The sequence below is a fragment of the Oncorhynchus nerka genome, linkage group LG8 (genome assembly GCF_034236695.1).
Source record: "Oncorhynchus nerka isolate Pitt River linkage group LG8, Oner_Uvic_2.0, whole genome shotgun sequence".
Classification (NCBI taxonomy): Eukaryota; Metazoa; Chordata; class Actinopteri; order Salmoniformes; family Salmonidae; genus Oncorhynchus; species Oncorhynchus nerka.
In genome coordinates this window covers 65,643,434-65,668,617 of record NC_088403.1, presented here as the reverse complement: position 1 = coordinate 65,668,617, position 25,184 = coordinate 65,643,434, and the positions used below count along the sequence as shown (strand labels likewise).

The window sequence follows — 25,184 nt, the reverse complement described above, 5'->3', positions numbered from 1 at the left end:
GTAGCTGTAGATGATTTAATGAAACGTTGAAGGGTGGTTGGTAATGGAGGACATCAGGTGGATCCACGTCTGTGTGTTGGGCAGAACCCCTAGGTCCTGGAGAACAGTTAATGGAGGACATCAGGTGGATCCACATCTGGGTGTTGGACAGAACCCCTAGGTCCTGGAGAACAGGTAATGGAGGACATCAGGTGGATCCACGTCTGGGTGTTGGACAGAACCCCTAGGTCCCGGAGAACCGGTAATGGAGGACATCAGGTGGATCCACGTCTGGGTGTTGGACAGAACCCCTAGGTCCTGGAGAACAGGTAATGGAGGACATCAGGTGGATCCACGTCTGGGTGTTGGACAGAACCCCTAGGTCCTGGAAAACAGGTAATGGAGGACATCAGGTGGATCCACGTCTGGGTGTTGGACAGAACCCCTAGGTCCCGGAGAACCGGTAATGGAGGACATCAGGTGGATCCACGTCTGGGTGTTGGACAGAACCCCTAGGTCCTGGAGAACAGGTAATGGAGGACATCAGGTGGATCCACGGCCATCAGACTGTTAAACAGCCACCACTAACATTGAGTGGCTGCTGCCAACACACTGTCATTGACACTGACCCAACTCCAGCCACTTTAATAATGGGAATTGATGGGAAATGATGTAAATATATCACTAGCCACTTTAAACAATGCTACCTTATATAATGTTACTTACCCTACATTATTCATCTCATATGCATATACGTATATACTGTACTCTACATCATCGACTGCATCCTTATGTAATACATGTATCACTAGCCACTTTAACTATGCCACTTTGTTTACTTTGTCTACATACTCATCTCATATGTATATACTGTACTCGATACCATCTACTGTATGCTGCTCTGTACCATCACTCATTCATATATCCTTATGTACATATTATTTATCCCCTTACACTGTGTATAAGACAGTAGTTTTAGAATTGTTAGTTAGATTACTTGTTGGTTATCACTGCATTGTCGGAACTAGAAGCACAAGCATTTCGCTACACTCGCATTAACATCTGCTAACCATGTGTATGTGACAAATAAAATTTGATTTGATTTGATTTGATTTTGAACAGGTAATGGAGGACATCAGGTGGATCCACGTCTGGGTGTTGGACAGATCTCATAGGTCCTGGAGAACAGGTAATGGAGGACATCAGGTGGATCCACGTCTGGGTGTTGGGCAGAACCCCTAGGTCCTGGAGAACAGGTAATGGAGGACATCAGGTGGATCCACGTCTGGGTGTTGGGCAGAACCCCTAGGTCCTGGAGAACAGGTAATGGAGGACATCAGGTGGATCCACGTCTGGGTTTTGGGCAGAACCCCTAGGTCCCGGGGAACAGGTAATGGAGGACATCAGGTGGATCCACGTCTGGGTGTTGGGCAGAACCCCTAGGTCCTGGAGAACAGGTAATGGAGGACATCAGGTGGATCCACGTCTGGGTGTTGGGCAGAACCCCTAGGTCCTGGAGAACAGGTAATGGAGGACATCAGGTGGATCCACGTCTGGGTGTTGGGCAGAACCACTAGGTCCTGGAGAACAGGAGCAGAGTTAAAGGGAACAGGAGAGGAGACAGAGACGTAAACATGCAAACACACAGGTTACAGGTTGATCAGGTATGTAAAACTACAGTTATTGAATGATTTAATATACATGTTTGATTAGACATGCAATATTGTTAATAGTAGACAAAAAATAAAGGATACCTGTCTGTAATTTCTTGATTCTCCTCTGGTAGCTCTCCTTCTGTTTCTCCAGCACCTTGTCCTTGTTCAATCTCACCTTGATTGATAATAGCAATATATGCAATGTATGTGTCATATTATTACAAATAGATCTCTCACATATTTCTTGGAGAGACAGAAAAATAAATAAATTAACAGCGGACAACCTCCACATCCTCCTCATCCTGTGCCTGAAGGTTGTCCTCGAAGGCGTTCTGATCTGGTTGGACAACCTCCACATCCTCCTCATCCTGTGCCTGAAGGTTGTCCTCGAAGGCGTTCTGATCTGGTTGGACAACCTCCACATCCTCCTCATCCTGTCCCTGAAGGTTGTCCCTGAAGGTTGTCCCTGAAGGTTGTCCCTGAAGGTTGTCCTCGAAGGTTGTCCTCGAAGGTTGTCCTCGAAGGCGTTCTGATCTGGTTGGACAACCTCCACATCCTCCTCATCCTGTCCCTGAAGGTTGTCCTCGAAGGCGTTCTGATCTGGTTCGACCTCCACATCCTCCTCATCCTGTCCCTGAAGGTTGTCCTCGAAGGCGTTCTGATCTGGTTGGACAACCTCCACATCCTCCTCATCCTGTGCCTGAAAGTTGTCCCTGAAGGTTGTCCCTGAAGGTTGTCCCTGAAGGCTGTCCCTGAAGGCTGTCCCTGAAGGTTGTCCCTGAAGGTTGTCCCTGAAGGTTGTCCCTGAAGGTTGTCCTCGAAGGTTGTCCCTGAAGGTTGTCCCTGAAGGTTGCTGAAGGTTGTCCCTGAAGGTTGTCCCTGAAGGCTGTCCCTGAAGGCTGTCCCTGAAGGTTGTCCCTGAAGGTTGTCCCTGAAGGTTGTCCTCGAAGGTTGTCCCTGAAGGTTGTCCCCGAAGGCGTTCTGATCTGGTTGGACAACCTCCACATCCTCCTCATCCTGTCCCTGAAGGTTGTCCCTGAAGGTTGTCCTCGAAGGTTGTCCCTGAAGGTTGTCCCTGAAGGTTGTCCCCGAAGGCGTTCTGATCTGGTTCGACAACTTCCATCGCATCACGTGGAGTTTCAGTTATTTGAAAGTATGACATACAAAAATAGCAATAGACAAACAACACTAAGTCAATCACAAATTTGAAATACTACAGTATATCCAATAATTGTATTTACAATTGTGTTGTTCACCTCAGTCAACAGCTGCATCTCCCGTACATACCGCAGGCGATATGGTGAGTACTCAAATAAAGCGACCATTACAAAACAACGTATCAGGGCAAAATTTGAACTGGGATTCTTACCGATCATGTGCCATGGTGAAACAACTGATGCGCTTCAACTTCTACGCCACAGTCTTCACCCACTCAAACTCCTGTCAGACTAGACAGGGTACTGACTTTTAAGCACAAGGTGACAAATGGAAATATTCTGTTCTCTCTGATATGAAATCAGAATCATTTCAGATATAATAGAATGTGATTCATAAACAAAATGTTATTTCACTTACCCAGCTGTCCACATTCTTGACAATCCCATGCCAATTGCCAAAAGAAGAGCTATGTTGATTTTGGCAATCAAGCACTTCACTCCACTCCACCTTCTCCTCAGTTAAAAATCACCCTCCTGTGAGACTGGCCATCCTTGTAAGCACATGTGATTGCCTAACAGGTTCGAAGACAAGAGTCTAAGTAATTTTGCACCACTTTCTGTTTCTCTCTCCCCCATCTCTCTCTGTCTTTCACTCTCTTCCCACCTCTCTCTTTCACCCTTTCCGTCTACCAAAGACACTTAGTTAAGTAAGGGCAGTTGGAATGACCATAATTGCTTTTTTATTTTCATTTTATTTTACCTTTATTTAACTAGGCAAATCAGTTAAGAACTAATTATTATTTTCAATGACGGCCTAGGAACAGTGGGTTAACCCCAACAGTGGGTTAACTAACCCCAACAGTGGGTTAACTAACCCCAACAGTGGGTGGGTTAACCCCAACAGTGGGTTAACCCCGGCTGTTCAGGGGCAGAACGACCTTGTCAGCTCGGGGATTTGAACTTGAATAAAAAACTGAATTGAATTGAAGGTGTTATTTCACACCAGAGTTAGGTCTTTCCGCCTATAACCCATCCGAATGTAAAATAGATGTTCATTTAATACATACTGTAGATAGAAATGGCCTCACCATTGAACTGTACAACAATATGTACATAGTGTAACAATAGTTATTTTTTCTGATTATGAGTGAATGTTCTTTTGACGAGTGTATTTTTTTGACACTCAAAGACCCAAACGGCGTTCCATACAACATTCTATAATAAAATGGTGTTATTTGAAATTAAACGCTTATTTTACGTGTCAAATAGTAATATTTGACGTGTATCTTTGTTTACATGCAAAGACCCAGAAGGCGTTCCATATCTATCTTGGTTTAGTTCTGAAAGTCTACAGTACATTTGAACAAATCCGAAAGTGAAAGTAAACTGCGACAAATAGGCACAGCACATTTATTGTTCTACGGTCTTGTCGGGGGAAGATCAGGTCTAGTTATTCGCATAAGTGTCATTGAGATATATGATAAAGGATTGTAATCATTATTTTCTGAACTAATATTTCCCGACTTCATTTGGATGTCGTGATTTTTCAGAGATTTTACGCACGACATGCCACCTTGCGTTATTGAAAAAAACAGCTCGAGGGCCCTGTATACAGTAAGTAGACCTTCGCTTTTAAAGGTACCTCGTGGCGTAATGTGGTTTACCTTTGTCGAATTTGTAATAAACTATTGCGGAAATACAGTATTTAAATGATTTTTGCACGATCGACCATTGCCCAATCAGTATATTTTAGATTGCTATTTGAAGGTGAAAGTAATATGTGCCCGCGAACGATAGGCAGGATTTCAATATAGTGACATTAACAATGTTTCATTCTTTTCAGGTTATGTGGTTGTACATATTGGCAGCTTGGGGTGTGTGTCTCTCCACTGCCACTTCTGGTGAGTAGCCAAGACTAGTAGTGGCGGTTTAAAATCTTTACTGAATTATAACAATGATTCAATAAAGGAACTGTAATAGACTAATTACTGTATTTGTATAGGCCTATTTGGAATCTTTTGCCGGCGCAATTCCTTCCCGTCACACCGACATATAATTATTCAATTATTGCACCCACACTGCTCGCGCGCGCCAACGATGTTCTGCGTTGCCAAGGGAAAGAACAGTAGTCAGTTCTATTTGTGACGCTGATCGCGCTGAAAGTCCTGCCTCTCCCATCTCCTCATTGGTTTATAGAAGCAGATATCCATGTCCCATCTCCTCATTGGTTTATAGAAGCAGAGACCCATCTGCCTTCTCCTCATTGGTTATACCCTCCTGTGTGACTGAAAGACATCAGTGGTGGTAATAAACCTTTTATGAAAGTTATTTGCCAATGAGATTTTTTCAGTGCACTAGAATAGTTTATTTTTATTATTTAATTGATCTTTTTTGCATGTTTTAGTATTTTATTGTTAGTGCCTGCGTTTTGTTTTGCATGATGTAGCAATGTAAGTTGTTGATCTGTATTATGAATAAATTAAAAAAATTACAAATATATATATTAAAAAAATTATAATAATAAAGAAAGTTAGTTGCCAATTACCATATAAGTCCAAAGAAGACAATCCTGGAAGGAGGAGAGATAACTAGAAACAATTCTGTTGACCGGTTTATGTGTGGATTAATTGTCGGAGTAGAGGACCTTGTGCATCTCAGGTAAAATAAAAACTCAATGTTCATATCCCAGGACAAATTAGCTAGCAATAGTAAGCTAGCTAAATAGGACAAATTAGCTAGCAAATGCAAGCTAGCTGACTAAATTGCCATAAATGTTTAATGCTTTTTTACCTGTCCCCAAATTAATATAATTCGTTCAGAGTTAGTTTTAATATTTTAACCTGCGTGTCTTGATCTCGTTCGGTGTGGGGGGACAAAATCAATTTGCTCACGATGGCGCGCGGCCGGTGTGGGTACGGTGTTAGGCAGGGTTTATAACTTTGTGGCTGTGGTATCTAGTGACAGTTTTCTAGCTTTGCAAAGCCGCCTGATCCCGCAAGCTAATATTGATGTTGTATCTGCAGTGTGAATCAGTCTGGTATTTACAAGGCTACAGGTTTTCTAATGGATATTACAGATTTGAAGATATCGGATCTTTGGATACCAGACCACAAATGCATTCTAGGCTAAATTTTGGAGGTGCCTTGAGATGTATTTGACAAAAAACAAACAACACATTTCTGAGGCTTTTAGTAATAATAATAATAACTTTATGACTTTTGACATTTTAAACTCACCAAGTTAAAACAAAGTAAAACACTGTAATCAAATCAAATCAAATGTATTTATATAGCCCTTCGTACATCAGCTGATATCTCAAAGTGCTGTACAGAAACCCAGCCTAAAACCCCAAACAGCAAGCAATGCAGGTGTAGAAGCACGGTGGCTAGGATCATAAGATGGTGATAGTTTGAAACCCTTCTTCTTCCTCTATCAGAAATGTTCACGTGTTCGGTACCCGTGGATCCGGTCTCGGCACGGTTGGGACATGTTGCCACCATGCCATGCTGGCTCACCCCTTCCATGAACGCAGAGGGCCTGGAGGTGCGTTGGTACCGTCCCAAAGATTTCGACAACCCGGTCTTGCACTACAGAGAGAGGAAGATCCAGGAAGCATCACAGCAGTCCCAATACGTGGGCCGCAGCTCCCTGGGGCTCCGGGAGGTTACGTCAGAAGGGCTGAAGGGAGGGGATGTGACCTTGAAGCTGGTTAATGTCACTATGAGAGACCAAGGGGAGTATGTGTGTTACGTCAGCAGTAACCAGGACTATGAGACTGCCAGTGTCTTTCTCAATGTGACTGGTGAGTTCATTCAAGCAAAACATATCCAGGAACGATGCTACAGAAATGAAATGATATCCATCATTCTTTCTCCATCATTCTTTCACAAATAGTTGAATTAGCCAAGGTTAAAAAATATATATATTATTTTTTATTTGAGACTTTAATCCCCTCCTCCTTAATGTGCACTTAATCTCCTTCCCAGTGAGGGGCACCCCTCCTCTCCTCTCAGCAGTCAGAACAGATGCTGACTCTGTGAATGTGAGCTGTGTTTCCCATGGATGGAAGCCAAGGCCCAGGCTACAGTGGTCAGACGGGAGGCAGACTCTGAAACCTGAGAAGCTAGACTACAGCAGTGGTTCCCGTGGTCTGGTGTCTGCCCACAGCTGGGTCCTCTCCTCCCCCTCCAGTGCTCCCTGGGTATCCTGTTCTCTGGTTCTGTCTGAAGGGGAGGAGATGGAGGGAAGAGTGGACCTACGGAACGTTGCGGCTGTACCAGGTCAATAAAGATAATAACCGTGTTTCTTTCTGCTATGAGCATATGCTGATCTGGAACCTATCACAAGGGGTGTGTGTGTCCACCAGTTTGTTGAGTTAAATAAGAGATACCTTCTTTCCACTTCCAGAGACTTCATCAGGACTGCAAACAGCTGTCATCATTTTAGCTCTGCTTCTGCTCCTGTCCGTTGTCTTCATCGGTGTGCTCTACAAAAAGAGAGGTCAGGGCTATGTTTTGGTTTTGATAGTTATACTATATATTGATAAGCATACAATGCCATGAAAATGTTAAGACTGGGTCACATTTGAACTTGAGCCTAAGAGGGTATGGAATCCTCTTTCCACCATATTTGGATTACCTACCGGAGACAACATTAGGCAAGTCATCAAGACACCTTTATCCCTCCTATGATTCGATTGAAAACTCATGTGTGTTTTGCTTTTCAGGAAACAAATCAACACATGTGCCTAAAGGAGGTAAGGAATCTATTTATCCACATCACACTTTTCAATGTCAGTGTTCATAATTTGATTTTCAATGCTTAACTTTATAACCATGTGTCCTAAATGTTGTGGCATTTTATACTGCAACTAGGCCTACATTGATCCTGTAAGAGAATACAATTAAAACTCTAAATTAGCACTGCATCAAGTCAATGGACACTAAATTATAAACACTACCTATATTCTGTGCATTTAGTCACCACAATGTAAGATATTGTCTTTCTTTATCATATGGCAAATATTGATCCAAAATACTTACTGTACAGAATACATTTAACATTTTCCTACTCTCCCTGTTTTTGTGTAGATACAGTGGATATCGAGAATATGAGACAACCTGAAGGTAATCTATTTTGACATTTTCCAAAGAGAATCTGAATTTATTCTGATATTGCCTTTCTTTATCATGCAAGATGCCTCACTTCTAAGAGTGTATAGCAAATAGTGATCCCTAATACAGAATACTTACTGTACAAAATAAATTTAACATTTACACATTGTTCCTGTTTTTTTTGTGTAGATTTAGTGGATATAGAGAATATGAGACAAGCTGGAGGTAATCTATTTTGAAATATTTCTGATTATTCATTCTGATTATTATTATCATTATTGTTGTTATTACGGTTCATTGGCATCTCCTGATACTGTGTTTGTCCTCAACAGTGGATGTCACATTGGATCCCAAGACAGCTCCTCGTTATCTAAAAGTTGGTTCAAATGGTAAAATTGTGAGAGACAGTAAAGATAATCCATGTCCTCCGGGTGAGCATGCTTATATACTTGGAACTCATGGTTTTACCTCAGGCAGTCATGCTTACTGGGAGGTTAGACTGGATAATGAGCAGGTAGGCGTTAAAGAATCCTGGTGGGTTGGACTGGCAAGTGGGCCTGTTAAAAGACAAGGTGATGTACCAGCCACACCTTCCAATGGTTTCTGGTTCCTGTCCTCAGACAAAGAGAAAGGCTTACGGCTTAATATGGCCCCCGACATCCTACTTCCTGCCAATCCTAGACCTCAGATACTAGGAGTGTATTTGGACTATGACCAAGGAGTACTCTCTTTCATCAACGTAAAAGACAATAAACTGATTGTCACTGTGAGAGCTATGTTCATTGGGGAGCTGTTTCCTCTTTTTAACCCAGGTCAAGGTGACACAGCCCCTATGACGATATTAGATGCTAGCCACTATAAAACAGAATCTGTAGAAGTTTCTGTTTCTGAAAGAGAGAGTAAAGTCGCTCCACCTGCTGAAGAGGCTGAGACTGATGCCCTTCTAGCTTCTAACCAAAGTCTCAATCATCAGACTTCTGAATCCAAAGACTGTCTTTAAATGTCTGTAACACAATGAAAACTACAGCACTATATATTAACACATTGTTTTATGTATCTAGTGCACTTCATATTAGGGTGTGTACAGGAGTATTCTGCACTGGTCCAATTCATCATCATCTCCTTGCTCTTCTCCTTTGTCTGCAGTGCAATTGGATTTGATTTGACTAACGTGGAAACATATGATTGGTGAAAGCAGTGTAGTAGGTGGATGTAGTGGAAGGATGGATGGATATATATTGTAGATGGATGGATGTAGTAGGTAGATGTAGTGGATGGATGGATGGATATATATTATAGATGGATGGATGTAGTAGGTGGATGGATGTGGTAGATTGATGGATGTGGTTGATGTAGTGGATGGATGGACGTATTAGAGATATAGTAGGTGGATGTAGTGGATGGATGGATGTAGTAGGTAGATGTAGTGGATGGATAGATGTAGTAGAGATATAGTAGGTGGATGTAGTGGATGGATGGATGGATATATATTATAGATGGATGGATGTAGTAGGTAGATGGATGTGGTAGATGTAGTGGATGGATTGATGTAGTGGATGGATGGACGTATTAGTGATGTAGTAGATGGATGTAGTGGCAGGATGGACGTATTAGTGATATAGTAGATGGATGTAGTGGATGGATGGATGGATATATATTATAGATGGATGGATGTAGTAGAGATATAGTAGGTGGATGTAGTGGATGGATGGATGGATATATATTATAGATGGATGGATGTAGTAGAGATATAGTAGATGGATGTAGTGGATGGATGGATGGATATATATTGTAGATGGATGGATGTAGTAGGTAGATGGATGTGGTAGATTGATGGATGTGGTTGATGTAGTGGATGGATGTAGTAGTGATGTAGTAGATGGATGGATGTAGTAGATGGATGGATGTGGTTGATGTAGTGGATGGATGGACGTATTAGTGATGTAGTAGATGGATTGATGTAGTAGTAGATGGATGTAGTGGATGGATGGACGTATTAGTGATGTAGTAGATGGATTGATGTAGTAGTAGATGGATGTAGTGGATTTATGGCTGTAGTAGCGATATAGTAGATGGATGGATGTAGTAGATGGCTGGATATAGTGGATGGATGTATTGGATTGATGGATATAGTGGATTGATGGATGTACCGTAGTAGAGAGATGTAGTTGATGGATGGATGTAGTAGGTAGATGTAGTGGATTGATGGATGTACCGTAGTAGAGATATGTAGTTGATGGATGGATGTAGTTGATGGATGGATGTAGTAGGTAGATGTCTACTTGGTGTTTGGTTTGACCATCCCCTGTTTTTCACAGCAGTGCAGAACAGGAGACGGAAAGAGAAGCTCCTTGCAATATAGCCGCTTTCTATAGTGCTTACTATTATTATTTTAATGGTAGAGCCATCTGGTGACATTTCATTTGAAACCGTAGATTTTTCCCTGTTACAGTTTGCAATATAGAGCAATGTACTGCTCACTAGAAAATATCAGATTATACTGACTGGAGTATGTGCATTTAAAAACAAAAAAATCCTACTGGGAAAAATATTTTTCAACAGCCAACTGGAAAACTTAGTCATCTTTCTGGGGCTCCATCTTTCCAACTTCAAGTTCATTGACTTAATGATTTGACCTCGTTTTTTTCCCCAAGTCCCCAGTTATCTTGAAAGCAACATGACCACCACATGCAGGTACCATCAGTTTAGGAAAATAAAAAGCTAATTATTTCAATTTATGCTCAGCTGTGCGTCGCAAGTGCTACACCAACTGATCTATTTTGTCAAATCAAAGCTTGAGATTTGAAATGTAATATTGTCTGAGAGGAACAATATTGGCAGTCTAGGGCAGTAGCCAATATCTTCTGATAATGTATTAGGCCTCCTGAAAAAAATCTAATTCCTGACAGAACTGTTTTTATCATTTTAATGTAAAAATCTCCAAATCATGTTTAAAATTTAAAAAAATCTGAAAAGTTGATCTCGGCATGCAATATGTTTTCTGGTTGTGGGAGTCTCACCTGGCCCAATGGTCAAACAGAAACAGTTTACACTATTTCGTGTTTTGACCAATCAGACCAGGTCTGAAAAGATCTGATGAGAAAATATCTGATGTAATTGGTCGAAATACCAATTAGTGGGAAAAAATATGAATTACTGAGGATAATAGGCCACTCCTATTTGCCATATCTGTATACCATCTATTACATCTTGCATCTATGCCGCTCAGTCATGGCTCATCCATATGTGTACATATTCTTATTCCATCCCTTTACTTAGATTTGTGTGTACTAGGTAGTTGTTGGGGAATTGTTAGATTACTTGTTAGATATTACTGCACTGTCGGAACTAGAAGCACAAGCATTTCGCTACACACATGGCCAATAACATTTGATTTGATTTGTCTAATTTCAGCCACAGCCTTGGAAGTGAACAGACAAGCATTCACTCAATTGCGTTGCTTTTCATAAAGAAATATAATTTTAAAAATATGCGACTGATATTGATTTTCCATATCGCTGCCCATCAGTGCTTTTATCTCTGTCTATTTATCAAATCAAGCTAAAACTGCACACCTCTGAGAACAACCCATCTCGACCAGCTGACAGCTAATTATGCTAGCTAGCTAATTCAGCAAAAACAACGGCAAGGAAAGGTGTGGGAGAGAGATGTCCCCACGAGCTCAACAATCCACATAAAGAGACATTCATGCAATGATTGAACTTTGCTTTATCTTGGCCAGGTCGCAGTTGTAAATGAGAACTTGTTCTCAACTAGCCTACCTGGTTAAATAAAGGTGAAATAAAAAATATATTTAAAAAATTAAGTGTTCACACTGTGAGAAATCTTACAACATGTCACAATCAAATCAAATTGTATTTGTCACATGCGCCGAATACAACATCTCCAATTCTTACTTACAAGTCCTTTTTCAACAATGTAGTTTTAAGAAAAATACCCCCAAAAAACAAGAAATATAAGTAACAAATCATTAAGAACAGCAGTAAATAACAATAGTGAGGCTATATACAGGGGGTACCGGTACAGAGTCAATGTGCGGGGGCACCGGTTAGTCAAGGTAATTGAGGTAATATATACATGTAGGTAGAGTTATTAAAGTGACTTATGCATAGATAATTACAGAGAGTAGCAGGGGGTAGAAGCCTCTTGAAGCTAGACTTGGCGCTCCGGTACCACTTGCCGTGCGGTAGCAAAGACAACAGTCTATGACAATTTTTAGGGCCTTCCTTTGACACTGCCTGGTTGTAACTGACAGTTAGACTTACAGGTTACGTCGTTGTCTTTTGTTTGAATTTTTTACGTGTCCGCTGTACGGGAGAAATGATAATGCAAGCGGAACTACGTAGCTAATACTGTTGTAACGGGGATCCTTATTGCAGCAACACACTTTTGGAGGGAAGGCAATCCTGCGTTAGCTAAGTTTTCATGTCATCGGGTGTAGTTCATAAAGGTTGAAGAGTGTATGTTAGGATGAAGTGTGAATTCATGCCAGGAATAATAAGTGTGAAGTTTGATTTCCTCCCTTCTGTAATAAGCAGCCAATGAGGTATTTTTTCCTTTATTAATGTGTTTAATCTGAACCTGTTATAACACCGGTTAAACTGTTTATGTATGTAAGCACTTCAAAGTTATACCAAGCTAATAAGTCACTCGTAAGATAAGGAGGTTGTAAGAGTGTGCTTAACTGTTTTTTTTCATTTACCTTATAGTTCTCACGGAAGGTGATAATTCTGACTAAAACTACAGAATAAAACCGCCAGTTAAAATCAAGGAACGGTTGTGCTCGTGGTTACAGAAGGGAGCTACACTGGTATAGAGGTCCTTGAAGGCAGTTCGCACTACACTCTGTAGTGCCTTGCGGTCGGAGGCCAAGCAGTTGCCATATCAGGCAGTGATGCAACCATACTCTCGATGGTGCAACCATATTCTCGATGGTGCAGCTGTAAAACCTTTTGAGGATCTGAGGACGCATGCCCAATCTTTTTAGTCTCCTTAGGGGGAATAGGTTTTGTCGTGCCCTCTTCACGGCTGTCTTGGTGTGCTTGGACCATGTTAGTTTGCTGGTGATGTGGACACCAAGGAACTTGAAGCTCTCAACCTGCTCCACTACAGCCCCATCCATGAGAATGGGGGCCTGCTCGGTCCTCCTTTTCCTGTAGTCTACAATCATCTCCTTAGTCTTGATCACGTTGAGGGAAAGGTTGTCCTGGCACCACACTGCCAGGTTTCTGACCTCCTCCCTTTATGCTGTCTCGTCACTGTTGGTGATCAGGCCTACCACTGTTGTGTCATCAGCAAACCTAATGATGGTGTTGGAGTCGTGCCTGGCCGTGCAGTTATGAGTGAATAGGGAGCACAGGAGGGGACTGAGCACGCACCCCTGGGGGGCTCCAGTGTTGATCAGCGTGGCAGATGTGTTGCTTCCTACTTCCAGGAGGGGACTGAGCACGCAATCTGAACGACTGGGAACATTTTCACGTTAGGAATATTTTTTACACATTAGTTAGGATGTTTTAATTTTCGATAGGGTGTTTCCAAATATATATTTTGTGATTTTTCTTTAGTATTGATATCATTTCTAATTCCATGTATTAGCTACATTTGTATAATGTCAAGTAAAATGTAACGTGTCAGTTAAGAATGTGTTTCTCGTAAATTTAAAAAATATTTATTACATTTTTGACAATGGTTTTATTTTTCAGTAATGTTGTGGTAGTGCTACTGTTTTTCCTGCATTATGTCAACATAATGTAGCAAATGCTTCAGAATTTTTACACTTAATAAGTTGTCACATTTTTTTATTGTTGATTAGTAATTATGTACACTGTGCCCGTATGATATTGTAAATGACAAAAAAAGGAAATAAAAAACAAATGGCGTCATAAACAAATTCAAGTAGGTATGCCTTGTTTCATACTAGTTTGACTGAGACAGTGGTAGAGGTAATCAGGCGCACATTGTGTCTGGATATCTTACAAGTGTAGATGAATCTGGACAGTGAAACCATTTAAACCATAATTAGTGAGTGTGGATGAGGTAAGAAAATGATGGTTGTCTTATCAACAATGACAAGCCACCGAGGTCTGACAGCTTGGATGGAAAATGAGGATAATGGAGGACGATATTGCCACTCCTATTTGCCAGATCTTCAATTTAAGTCTACTAGAAAGTGCGCGAAGAAAATGTAATTCCGCTGCCTAAGAATAGGCTTTATTGGCTCAAATAGCCGACCTATCAATCTTTACTAAGGACATGCCAATGGCTTTGAGTAAAGCCAGCCTGTCTATGTATGTGGATGACTCAACACTGCACACGTCAGCTACTACAGTGACTGAAATGACTGCGACACCTAACAAAGAGCTGCAGATAGTTTCAGAGGAATAAATTAATCCTAAATATTTAAAATCATTCACTAAACCTCAACTAAACAATGTGGAAATTGAGCAAGTTGAGGTGACTAAACTGCTTGTAATAACCCTGGATTGTAAACTCATGGTCAAAACATGTTGATACAACAGTAGCTAAGATGGGGAGAAGTCTGTCCATAATAAAGTGTTGCTCTACCTTAACAGCACTAACAACAAGGCAGGTCCTAAAGGCTCTAGTTTTGTTGCAGGATGAACCAAACTTGTGGAGATCTACAATTTTTTTTCTGAGGTCTTGGCTGATTTCTTTTGATTTTCCCATGATGTCAAGAAAAGAGGCATTGAGTTTGAAGGTAGGCCTTGAATTACATCCACAAGTACACCTCCAATTGACTCAAATTATGTCAATTAGCCTATCAGAAGCTTCTAAAGCCATGACGTCATTTTCTGGAATTTTCCAAGTTGTTTAAAGGCACAATCAACTTAGTTTATTTAAACTTCTGACCCACTGGAATTGTGATACAGTGAAATTATAAGTGAAATAATCTGTCTATAAACAATTGTGGGAACAATTACTTGTGTCATGCACAAATTAGTGGAGTGGTTGAAAAACAAGTTTTAATGAATCCAACCTAAGTGTATGTAGACTTCTGACTTCAACTGTACATAAAATATAGATATTTATTTTTATTCGCTAATCACACCTTTTTCGTATCTAAGGCCATAATCACTCCCAGGGCATTGAAGAGTGTAATACCAATGCAAAGTGTAATAATACCAATTGAAGTGTGTAATACCAAATGTCCATTCTGTGTAAATAGCCTTCCAGCCTAGAGTCAGGCACTACTAACATAGTGAAACATTAAGAAAAACGTTTTTCTGTCTCAGAAGAAAAAGTCAATTTCTCAGCTGCCTCACATTCATTTTATTTTAATTGTAACATATCTTTTGACATCCAAATCAATAACATAGGTAGGGTTGTGTTCTCTAAAAACACTGGTCTGAAAATGAGCTGGCTACTCATTAACATTCAGTCACTAGTTTGCACATTGATTTATTGATTGGTTTCTTAGTTGATTTATCAGGGATTCTTCGTGTTTGATTATGGATTAAATCCAGAGTAAAAAGGGCATCCAGTCGAAGTTCTTCTGTTGAATGAAAGAAAGACACAAATAAAAAGATTCAGTCATGCGTTTATCACATCAATTAATATGGGTTCATATGTAGACCAGCAGTAGAGTAGACAGGACTCACCGATGGAAGCAGACAGGAAGTGGCAGCAGCCGAGCCAGGCCATCATTACACTGTAGGGGCTGAGGTAGGTTACAGTCAGAGGGTGTGTCCCCATAGTCTACAGTGGCTTCCTCTCTATTATCCTCTCTATTATCTCCATAGTCTACAGTAGCTTCCTCTCTACTATATCCATAGTGGCTTCATCACCTCCTACATTTCAATCGTCTACAAAGCCTTCCTCTCTACGCCTCCTCTCTTTCATCTCCTCCATCCTCTTCTCTGCATCATGTTAACAGTACAGTAGCTTCCTCTCCTCTCTATCATCTCAATAGTCTACAGTAGCTTCCTCTCCTCTCTATCATCTCAATAGTCTACAGTAGCTCCCTCTCCTCTCTATCATCTCAATAGTCTACAGTAGCTTCCTCTCTATCATCTCAATAGTCTACAGTTGCTTCCTCTCTATCATCTCAATAGTCTACAGTAGCTCCCTCTCCTCTCTATCATCTCAATAGTCTACAGTAGCTTCCTCTCCATCATCTCAATAGTCTACAGTAGCTTCCTCTCCTCTCTATCATCTCAATAGTCTACAGTTGCTCCCTCTCCTCTCTATCATCTCAATAGTCTACAGTAGCTTCTTCATTTCTTCATCTTCTCTCCTTCCTCTTGTTTCATCTCCTCTCCTTCCTATTCTTGTTTCCTCATCTCTCCTCTCCTTCTTATTCTTGTTTCATCTCCCTCTCCTCTTCTCCAGTTCTTCTTCCTCTCCTGGTCTCCTCTCTTTCCTCACCTTCCCCTCCTTATCTCCTCCCCTCTCATCTCTTTCCTCTCCTCATCTAATCCCCTTCCTCATCTCCTCTCCTTCCCTCATCTCCTTCTTCTGCAATTAGCTGTTAGCTGTTTTGTACTCACAGCCTCCCAGACAGGTGTAGGAAACCTCCAGGTATTTGTAGGTTCCAAAGCAGGGGTCCCCGAAGACCGGATCAAGCCCCACAGTGCACTGACTCTTTCCCTCACACCTGCAGAGTTACACATTAATAACACAATTATAACACACAAGGGGGGATATTTGTAAACCAACTTTCAACACCACTGACATCCCCAAACTAGAGAGGAGAGATGGGGAGATGGATAGAGAAAGTACCATTGTTTGACAACGTCCAGGGTTTTGGGTTGCAGACAGTTCTGGTTGCTGAGCTCGTGTCGTCCAGCAGAACAGGTAGAGCCGTCTCTACGGCCGTAGTTAGCATGAAACACCTTTATCACACCCTTACCTACACACACACACACACACAATAATTGAATTGCACCCTTACCTACACAGGGGTAGGGCTGAGGGGGGTGTTAGGTGAGGGTGTTTGTGGGTGTAATAATGTGCTCACCACAGTCCAGGGAGCTGGTTGAGCCCTCGCAGGTGATACTGGTCTCTGAAAACACAACGCACACACACAACATCAGCCCTGCTGCTGAGACACAACATCAGCCCTGCTGTTGAGACAACATCAGCCCTGCTGTTGACACAACATCAGCCCTGCTGCTGGGACACAGCATCAGCCCTGCTGTTGAGACAACATCAGCCCTGCTGCTGAGACACAACATCAGCCCTGCTGCTGAGACACAGCATCAGCCCTGCTGTTGAGACACAACATCAGCCCTGCTGCTGAGACACAACATCAGCCCTGCTGCTGAGACACAGCATCAGGCCTGCTGCTGAGACACAACATCAGCCCTGCTGTTGAGACACAACATCAGCCCTGCTGCTGAGACACAGCATCAGCCCTGCTGCTGAGACACAGCATCAGCCCTGCTGTTGAGACACAACATCAGCCCTGCTGCTGAGACACAACATCAGCCCTGCTGCTGAGACACAGCATCAGGCCTGCTGCTGAGACACAACATCAGCCCTGCTGCTCAGACACAACATCAGCCCTGCTGTTGAGATAATGGGGGATAAGGAAAAGGATGAAGAGCAAGAAAGAGAGGTGGGAGGAGCAATCAAAGAGAGGTAGGAGGAGGAGTGAAAGAGGTGGGAGGAGCAATCAAAGAGAGGTGGGAGGAGCAATCAAAGAGAGGTAGGAGGAGGAATGAAAGAGAGGTGGGAGGAGCAATCAAAGAGAGGTGGGAGGAGGAATGAAAGAGAGATGGGAGGAGGAATGAAAGAGAGATGGGAGGAGGAATGAAAGAGAGGTGGGAGGAGCAATCAAAGAGAGGTGGGAGGAGGAATGAAAGAGAGGTGGGAGGAGCAATCAAAGAGAGGTGGGAGGAGGAATGAAAGAGAGGTGGGAGGAGCAATCAAAGAGAGGTGGGAGGAGCAATCAAAGAGAGATGGGAAGGAAGGAGTGATTGTGACAACACAGTATAGGGCTCCATTCATGAAAAAGTGTTGACTACTTTGTATCATGCACAAGCACATTTCCATTGACTAATTGTTCACTTGACACCCCTACAAAGCTTGTTGTCCACTGTACAAGTACAATATAGGTGTCAGAAGTGAAATGTCAGTGAACAACAACCTGTGCTTGGTATCAAGTGAACGACAAGCCCATTGGACAGGAGAGGGAGAATACTGACTAGCAGGAAGGCAGATGTAGGTGACGTCCAGATATTTGTAGATTCCGACACAAGGGTCCGAGATTTGATTCACTCTCATGTTCACCTCACACGTCTGCTTCCCGTCACACCTGGAACAACCACAGAGCAACACCAGTAGAACCATAACAAAGCCACTACATAACTCCAACATAACCTGTAAAAACGGATATCTGGAGCATGTCTAAGCCGTTGACCTCTGAGCCCCTGTACTTGATGCTGATTTGATCAACAAGCTCTCACAGTCTCACTGCAAAATAAGACGTTTGTCCACATTTCTCCAAACGTCAAATTTTGAAGTTGCTTTAAATGTAATGGTAATAGCGTTGCCCCTAGTGGTGACATGGGTTATGTTCAGCCTTTAGGGACACAAACAACTAAGATTAACTTCAGGCATTCATTCCGATTGGTTAGATGAAGGTTAAAAACAGAAAAACGACTACCCTGTTAAGTTTTGCTATGTATTAAGACTTGCCTCGATAACTAAATGTGGACGGATGGTGCTGTGGTCTGAACAGCAGGAGTCTGTCACATAGACCTGGGTTCTAGCTCCAGGTACTTGTTTTGTTTGCACCCTAGTGGACGGTTTTGACGGAGCTTCCTGAGGACGTTCAAAAATGTCAAATTCCAACTTGAATCTGGAGTGATTTGACTTGGCTCTGCACACTATAGTGTCTGTGTGTGTGTGTGTGTGTGTGTGTGTGTGTGTGTGTGTGTGTGTGTGTGTGTGTGTGTGTGTGTGTGTGTGTGTGTGTGTGTGTGTGTGTGTGTGTATGTGTATGTGTATGTGTGTGTGTGTGCGTGCGTGTGTGTGTGCGTGCGTGTGTGTACCTCTGTGACCAGAGTGCCAGAGTTCCTTCCTGGGAACACTTTGTGTTAGTCAGGTGACTCTGAGGTCGTCCCTGACTACAGGTCTGGCTGTCTATGCGTCCATACAGTGCTTTCTGGAGAAAGACCACCCCATCTCCTATGAGAGAGAGCAAGAGAAGCGGGAGCATGAGAGACTCACGAGTCAACTCAACTAAGTAACCGATTGGCACACAGAGTGTTGTTTCTTACCACATTCCAAATGCACCACACCCTCACAGGTAGTCACCTTCTCTGTGGACGACAAAAAATTTGACTGATACAAACACATCACACATACATCATATAGAGAAAAAGATTCAGCATATTTCTGTGTGTGAGCATGAATGTACAGTTGAACTCGTAAGTGTACATACACTTAGGTTGGAGTCATTAAAACTCGTTTTTCAACCACTCCACAAATGTCTTGTTAACAAACTATAGTTTTGGCAAATCGGTTAGGACATCTGCTTTGTGCATGACAAGTAATTTTTCCAACAATTGTTTACAGACAGATTATTTCACTTATAATTCACTGTATCACAATTCCAGTGGGTCAGAAGATTACATACACTTAGTTGACTGTGCCTTTAAACAGCTTGGAAAATTCCAGAAAATGATGTCATGGCTTTAGAAGCTTCTAATTTACATCATTTGAGTCAATTGGAGGTGTACCTGTGGACGTATTTCAAGGCCTACCTTCAAACTCAGTGCCTCTTTGCTTGACATCATGGGAAAATCAATAGACATCAGCCAAGACCTCAGAAAAAAATTGTAGACCTTCACAAGTCTGGTTCATCCTTGGGAGCAATTTTCAACTTCCTGAAGATACCGCGTTCATCTGTACAAACAATAGTCCGCAAGTATAAGCACCATGGGATCACGCAGCCGTCATACCGCTCAGGAAGGATCTCCTAGAGATTAACGTACTTTGGTGCGATGAGTGCAAATCAATCCCAAAACATCATCAAAGGACCCTGAGAAGATGCTGGAGGAAACAGGTACAAAGTATCTATATCCACAGTAAAACGAGTCCTATATCGACGTAACCTGAAATGCCGCTCAGTAGGGAAGAAGCCACTGCTCCAAAACCACCATAAAAAAAGCTAGACTACAGATTGCAACTGCACATGGGGACAAAGATCATACTTTTTGGAGAAATGTCCTCTGGTCTGATGAAACAAAAATAGAACTGTTCGGACATAATGACCATCGTTATGTTTGGAGGAAAAAGGGGGAGGCTTGCAAGCCGAAGAACACCATCCCAACCGTGAAGCACGGGGGTGGCAGCAACATGTTGTGGGGGTGCTTTGCTGCAGGAGGGACTGGTGCACTTCACAAAATAGATGGCTTCATGAGGGATGAAAATTATGTGGATATATTGAAGCAACATCTCAAGACATCAGTCAGGAAGTTAAAGTTTGGTTGCAAATGTGTCTTCCAAATGGACTATGACCCCAAGCATACTTCCAAAGTTGTGGCAAAATGGCTTAAGGACAACAAAGTCAAGGTATTGGAGTGGCCATCACAAAGCCCTGACCTCAATCCTATAGAAAATTTGTTGGCAGAACTGAAAAAGCGTGTGCGAGCAAGGAGGCCTACAAACCTGATTCAGTTACACCAGCTCTGTGTCAGAGTCGTGTGTAGGTGGCAGGGAAGTCAGGCGCAGGAGAGTCAAATGGAGTGTAAATGGAGTCTTTTAATAAATGCCCACAAACACTAATATGTACATACATAAACCAAACCACGAGATACAATGAAACAAAGTGGGTACGAGGACCCGTCGCGCACCGATACAACATAAAACAACACTTGACATAAAACAATCTCTGACAAAGACATGAGGGGAAACAGAGGGTTAAATACACAACGGGTAATGAACGGAATTGAAACCAGGTAGACAAGACAAAACCAATGGAAAATGAAAAATGGATCAGTGATGGCTAGAAGACCGGTGACGTCGACCGCCGAACAAGGGGAGGCAACGACTTCGGCAGAAGTCGTGACACTCTGTCAGGAGGAATGGGCCAAAATTCACCCAACCTATTGTGGGAAGCTTGTGGAAGGCTATCCGAAACATTTGAAGTTAAACAATTTAAAGGCAATGCTACCAAATACTAATTGAGTGTATGTAAACTTCTGACCCACTGGGAATGTGACGAAAGAAATATTAAAGCTGAAATAAATCATTCTCTCTACTATTAGAGCGTCTGCTAAATGACTTAAATGTAAATGTAAATGTATTAATCTGACATTTCACATTCTTAAAACAAAGTGGCGATCCTAACTGACCTAAGCCAGGGAATTTTTACTTGGATTAAATGTCAGGAATTGTGAAAAACTGAGTTTAAATGTATTTGGCTCAGGGGTATGTAAAAGCTACAACTGTATGTGTGTGTGAGTGTGTATGTGAGTGTGTATGTGAGTGTGTATGTGAGTGTGCGTGTGAGTGTGTGTGTGTGAGTGTGTATGTGAGTGTGTTTGTGAGTGTGTGTGTGAGTGTGTATGTGAGTGTGTATGTGTGTGTGTGTGTGTGTGTGTGTGTGTGTGTGTGTGTGTGTGTGTAGGTTACTCACTGCTCTCCAGGCAGCCATAAGTAACGTCCAGGAAGATATTAGTCAGGTATGCAGAGTTACAGAGGTCACACACACTGCCGGAGGTCGCCACATCACACTTCTCATTTCCATCACACCTGGATGAGCAGAAGTAATGTCACACACCTAAAACACCACCTTACTTAGGTTTTTTAAAAACATGATGTTATTTCTCTCCATTTCCCCTCTCTGTGCTATCAGTTTTAGGACCACTTTCTTTTTCAGTGCAGCTCAGTTTTTTCTGTGAAGCTGTTCTTGATAAGATTCCCATCTGGCTGAACTAGGGTATTCAGACCCCTTGACTTTTTCCACATTTTGTTACGCTACGGCCTTATTCTAACGTATTAAATTATATTTTTTCTTCTTTAATCTACACACAATACCCCATAATGACAAAGCAAAACAGATTTTACATATTGTTTCAAATTTATAAGGAGAAAACACTAAAAATATCACATTTACATAAGTATTCAGACCCTTTACTCAGTACTTTGTTGAAGCACCTTTGGCAGTGATTACAGCCTCGTATTATTGGGTATGATGCTACAAGCTTGGAACACCTGTATTTGGGGAGTATCTACAATTCTTCCTGCAGACCTTCTCAAGCTCTGTCAGGTTTGACGGGGAGCATTGCTGCACAGCTATTTTCAGGTCTCTTCAGAGATGTTCGATCGGGTTCAAGTCCAGGCTCTTGCTGGGCCACCCATGGACATTCAGAGACTTGTCCCGAGGCAACTCCTGCATTGTCTTGGCTTTGTGCTTAGAGTCGTTGTCCTGTTGGAAGGTGAACCTTCGCTCCAGCTCTGGAGCAGGTTTTCATCAAGGATCTCTCTGTACTTTGCTACGTTCATCTTTCCCTCGATCCTGGCTAATCTCTCAGTTGTCTGCCGCTGAAAAGCATCCCGACAGCATGATGCTGCCACCACCATGCTTCACCGTAGGGATGGTGCCAAGTTTCCACCAGGCATGACGCTTAGCATTCAGGCCAAAGAGTTCAATCTAGGTTTCATCAGACCAAAGAATGTTGTTTCTCATGGTCTGAGAGTATCTAAACATTATTACCATTACTTTTTCTATATCAACACACCTGCTGGTAACTCTGAACTGGTTAGGACAGCTCATGAGGTCTCCTCAGTATCTGTCGACTAGGTGTGACTCTCATGACTAAAGAGGTTTCATGCATAGCTTTTATTTCTACCCATAAGAGTAGGAGTAAATTGTATCTATTTTCAGCACTTACAACACATTTTCTACTCTGAGACGCTTTGTGGATATGGCCCGATTACTGTAAAATTGCTGGAAACATGGCAACAGGACACTGAAGTTGGGAAATAAACAATGTTGTAAGCAGAACATAGCAAACATGCTTGTTATTGACTGAAGTTGTGTGCTGTGTGTGTGTGTGTGTGTGTGTGTGTGTGTGTGTCTGTGTGTGTGTGCGTGTGTCTGTGTGTGTGTCTGTGTGTGTGTGTGTGTGTGTGTGTGTGTGTGTGTGTGTGTGTGTGTGTGTGTGTGTGTGTGTGTGTGTGCGTGTGCGAGCATGCGTGTGTTTACAGACCTGTTAGACACACCGTTGAAGGCCTCTGTATCGGAGCAGGCTTTAGGTCTCTCGTTTGATGACAACTCAATAGTGCTGAATTTGACCCCATACACCATGATCACACCGTAATCTACACACACAAATAAGAGTTTAAATATAATAACATAATAATAATAATTATAATTATAGTAAATAACAACTTCACACTGGAGTTACTTTACTACACTGGAGTTACTTTACCAGAGTTACTTTACCACACTGGAGTTACTTTACCAGAGTTACTTTACTACACTGGAGTTACTTTACCACACTGGAGTTACTTTACTACACTGGAGTTACTTTACCACAGCGGAGTTACTTTACTACACTGGAGTTACTTTACCACACTGGAGTTACTTTACCAGAGTTACATTACCACACTGGAGTTACTTTACCAGAGTTACTTTACCTCACTGGAGTTACTTTACCAGAGTTACTTTACTACACTGGAGTTACTTTACCACACTGGAGTTACTTTACCGCACTGGAGTTACTTTACCGCACTGGAGGCTGGGATCACCACAGGTCAGGAACCTGCGCCGAATCTCTGACATTCCATAACCTGGAACTGGAAAAAAAATGATATTTTTTCACCCTTTTATTCTCTGTCACCTCGATGAGGGTTTTGAGCCTTGAGCTACACATACCATCAGCAATCACTGTTAGATGACTAGACTTACCCAGAAAGAGGCTGGCCTGCAGCGCTGGAAGAACAGACAAGAGAATATACTCCTTATAAACGTGTCCTTTTGCTGATAAAAAAAAACGACATACACACATAGGAGGAGCAGTGCCCCTGGAGCCCGTTAGAGGTTGAGAGGAGAAGAGAGGAAAAGGATGAAAAAACGAAGAGAAATTAGAAGAGTAAGAGACTTACCGGCGATCAAAATTGATTGTCCAAGGAGCATTCTGTCTACTTTATCAGGGATCTGTATAGGAGAGACAGCTTCTGAGTGTCTGACTGTATTGAATGGATTTGCCCACGTAGTGAGATGCGAATAACAGTTGAATGCGTGAGCTGTTACTGGAACATATTCCCTCTTTACTCTGTTGACCAATCCCCCCCCCCCCCCAAACACACATAAACACACACCTTCAGTCAATATAGAGTGGGGATGAAAGAAAGTACAAATGATTATAAAACAGGCGGGTCTAATCCTGGATGCCGATTGGTTGAAAGAGTATGTCAGACGTTATCTATTTCACAACTACCCACGGCTGTACCCCAATCAAAATGCCTATTTACTGTTCTATCTGAGGAATCACTGTGCACCCACTGTTCCATCAGCCCAGCCATTCATAAATATAATCTCCACTGTTCCATCAGCCCAGTCATTCATAAATAAAATCTCCACTGTTCCATCAACCCAGCCTTCATAAATATAATCTCCACTGTTCCATCAACCCAGCCTTCATAAATATAATCTCCAGTGTTCCATCAGCCCAGCCTTCATAAATATAATCTCCACTGTTCCATCAGCCCAGCCTTCATAAATATAATCTCCAGTGTTCCATCAGCCCACCCTTCATAAATATAATCTCCACTGTTCCATCAGCCCAGCCTTCATAAATATAATCTCCACTGTTCCATCAGCCCAGCCTTCATAAATATAATCTCCACTGTTCCATCAGCCCAGCCTTCATAAATATAATATCCACTGTCCCATCAACCCAGCCATTCATAAATATAATCTCCACTGTCCCATCAACTCAGCCAGACATTTTATAAATATTGAAGGGAAAAAAACAACAACTCTGGAATCAATCTCCCTGGTTGGGCAGAGAGGAGGGGCAACCTGTTCTCAGTGGTTTTCATATTATAGTGTATGTAAATCCGGAATACTCCATTTAGTATGTTGTGTTACATTTTGTATGTATTCATTTTTGGATGTCCATCACCCATTTCGTATTATATGTTACAAATTACAATTAGTATTATATTTTACGATTTGCAAAATGTAAACTATGATACAATTTCTGGCTATGTGGCTAATGATAGCTAGTGGCTAATGTTAGCTAGCCCGCTAGCGTTCTCTAGGCTAGGAGTGAGGGGTT

General features: G+C 42.1%; 3 protein-coding genes across 4 annotated transcripts; 1 reads left to right on the top strand and 2 right to left on the bottom strand.

Moving 5' to 3' along the window:
• Window positions 1–3,010, bottom strand: LOC135572727 (uncharacterized). Its single transcript, XM_065021154.1, has 3 exons — window positions 3,004–3,010; window positions 1,734–2,642; window positions 1–1,559 (listed from the first exon to the last, which is right to left on the bottom strand). Exons 1-3 carry the CDS (start codon window positions 3,008–3,010, stop codon window positions 1,486–1,488), a joined length of 990 nt encoding a protein of 329 aa, XP_064877226.1. The 3' UTR covers window positions 1–1,485.
• A 1,141-nt stretch (window positions 3,011–4,151) lies between these two features.
• LOC115119970 (butyrophilin subfamily 1 member A1-like) lies at window positions 4,152–13,816 on the top strand. 2 transcript variants are annotated; one of them, XR_010464604.1, is made up of 10 exons: window positions 4,152–4,405; window positions 4,635–4,692; window positions 6,228–6,593; window positions 6,778–7,071; window positions 7,199–7,291; window positions 7,518–7,547; window positions 7,882–7,917; window positions 8,095–8,130; window positions 8,238–9,418; window positions 9,520–13,816. XR_010464604.1 is itself a non-coding variant. In XM_029648865.2 (9 exons), the coding sequence occupies exons 1-9, from the start codon at window positions 4,358–4,360 to the stop codon at window positions 8,903–8,905; spliced, it is 1,629 nt and encodes a 542-aa protein (XP_029504725.1). In that variant the 5' UTR covers window positions 4,152–4,357; the 3' UTR covers window positions 8,906–13,816. The 2 variants fall into 2 exon arrangements, 1 of the variants encoding a protein (XP_029504725.1); XM_029648865.2 differs by having other exon boundaries at window positions 8,238–13,816.
• Window positions 13,817–15,201: 1,385 nt separating this feature from the next.
• LOC115119968 (L-rhamnose-binding lectin CSL1) lies at window positions 15,202–24,161 on the bottom strand. The gene is made up of 13 exons (XM_029648860.2): window positions 24,007–24,161; window positions 23,810–23,833; window positions 23,629–23,697; window positions 23,109–23,220; window positions 21,533–21,648; window positions 19,170–19,211; window positions 18,942–19,077; window positions 18,093–18,202; window positions 16,904–16,948; window positions 16,666–16,795; window positions 16,434–16,540; window positions 15,546–15,604; window positions 15,202–15,439 (listed from the first exon to the last, which is right to left on the bottom strand). Exons 1-12 carry the CDS (start codon window positions 24,035–24,037, stop codon window positions 15,591–15,593), a joined length of 936 nt encoding a protein of 311 aa, XP_029504720.1. The 5' UTR covers window positions 24,038–24,161; the 3' UTR covers window positions 15,202–15,439; window positions 15,546–15,590.
• Window positions 24,162–25,184: the final 1,023 nt, after the last annotated feature.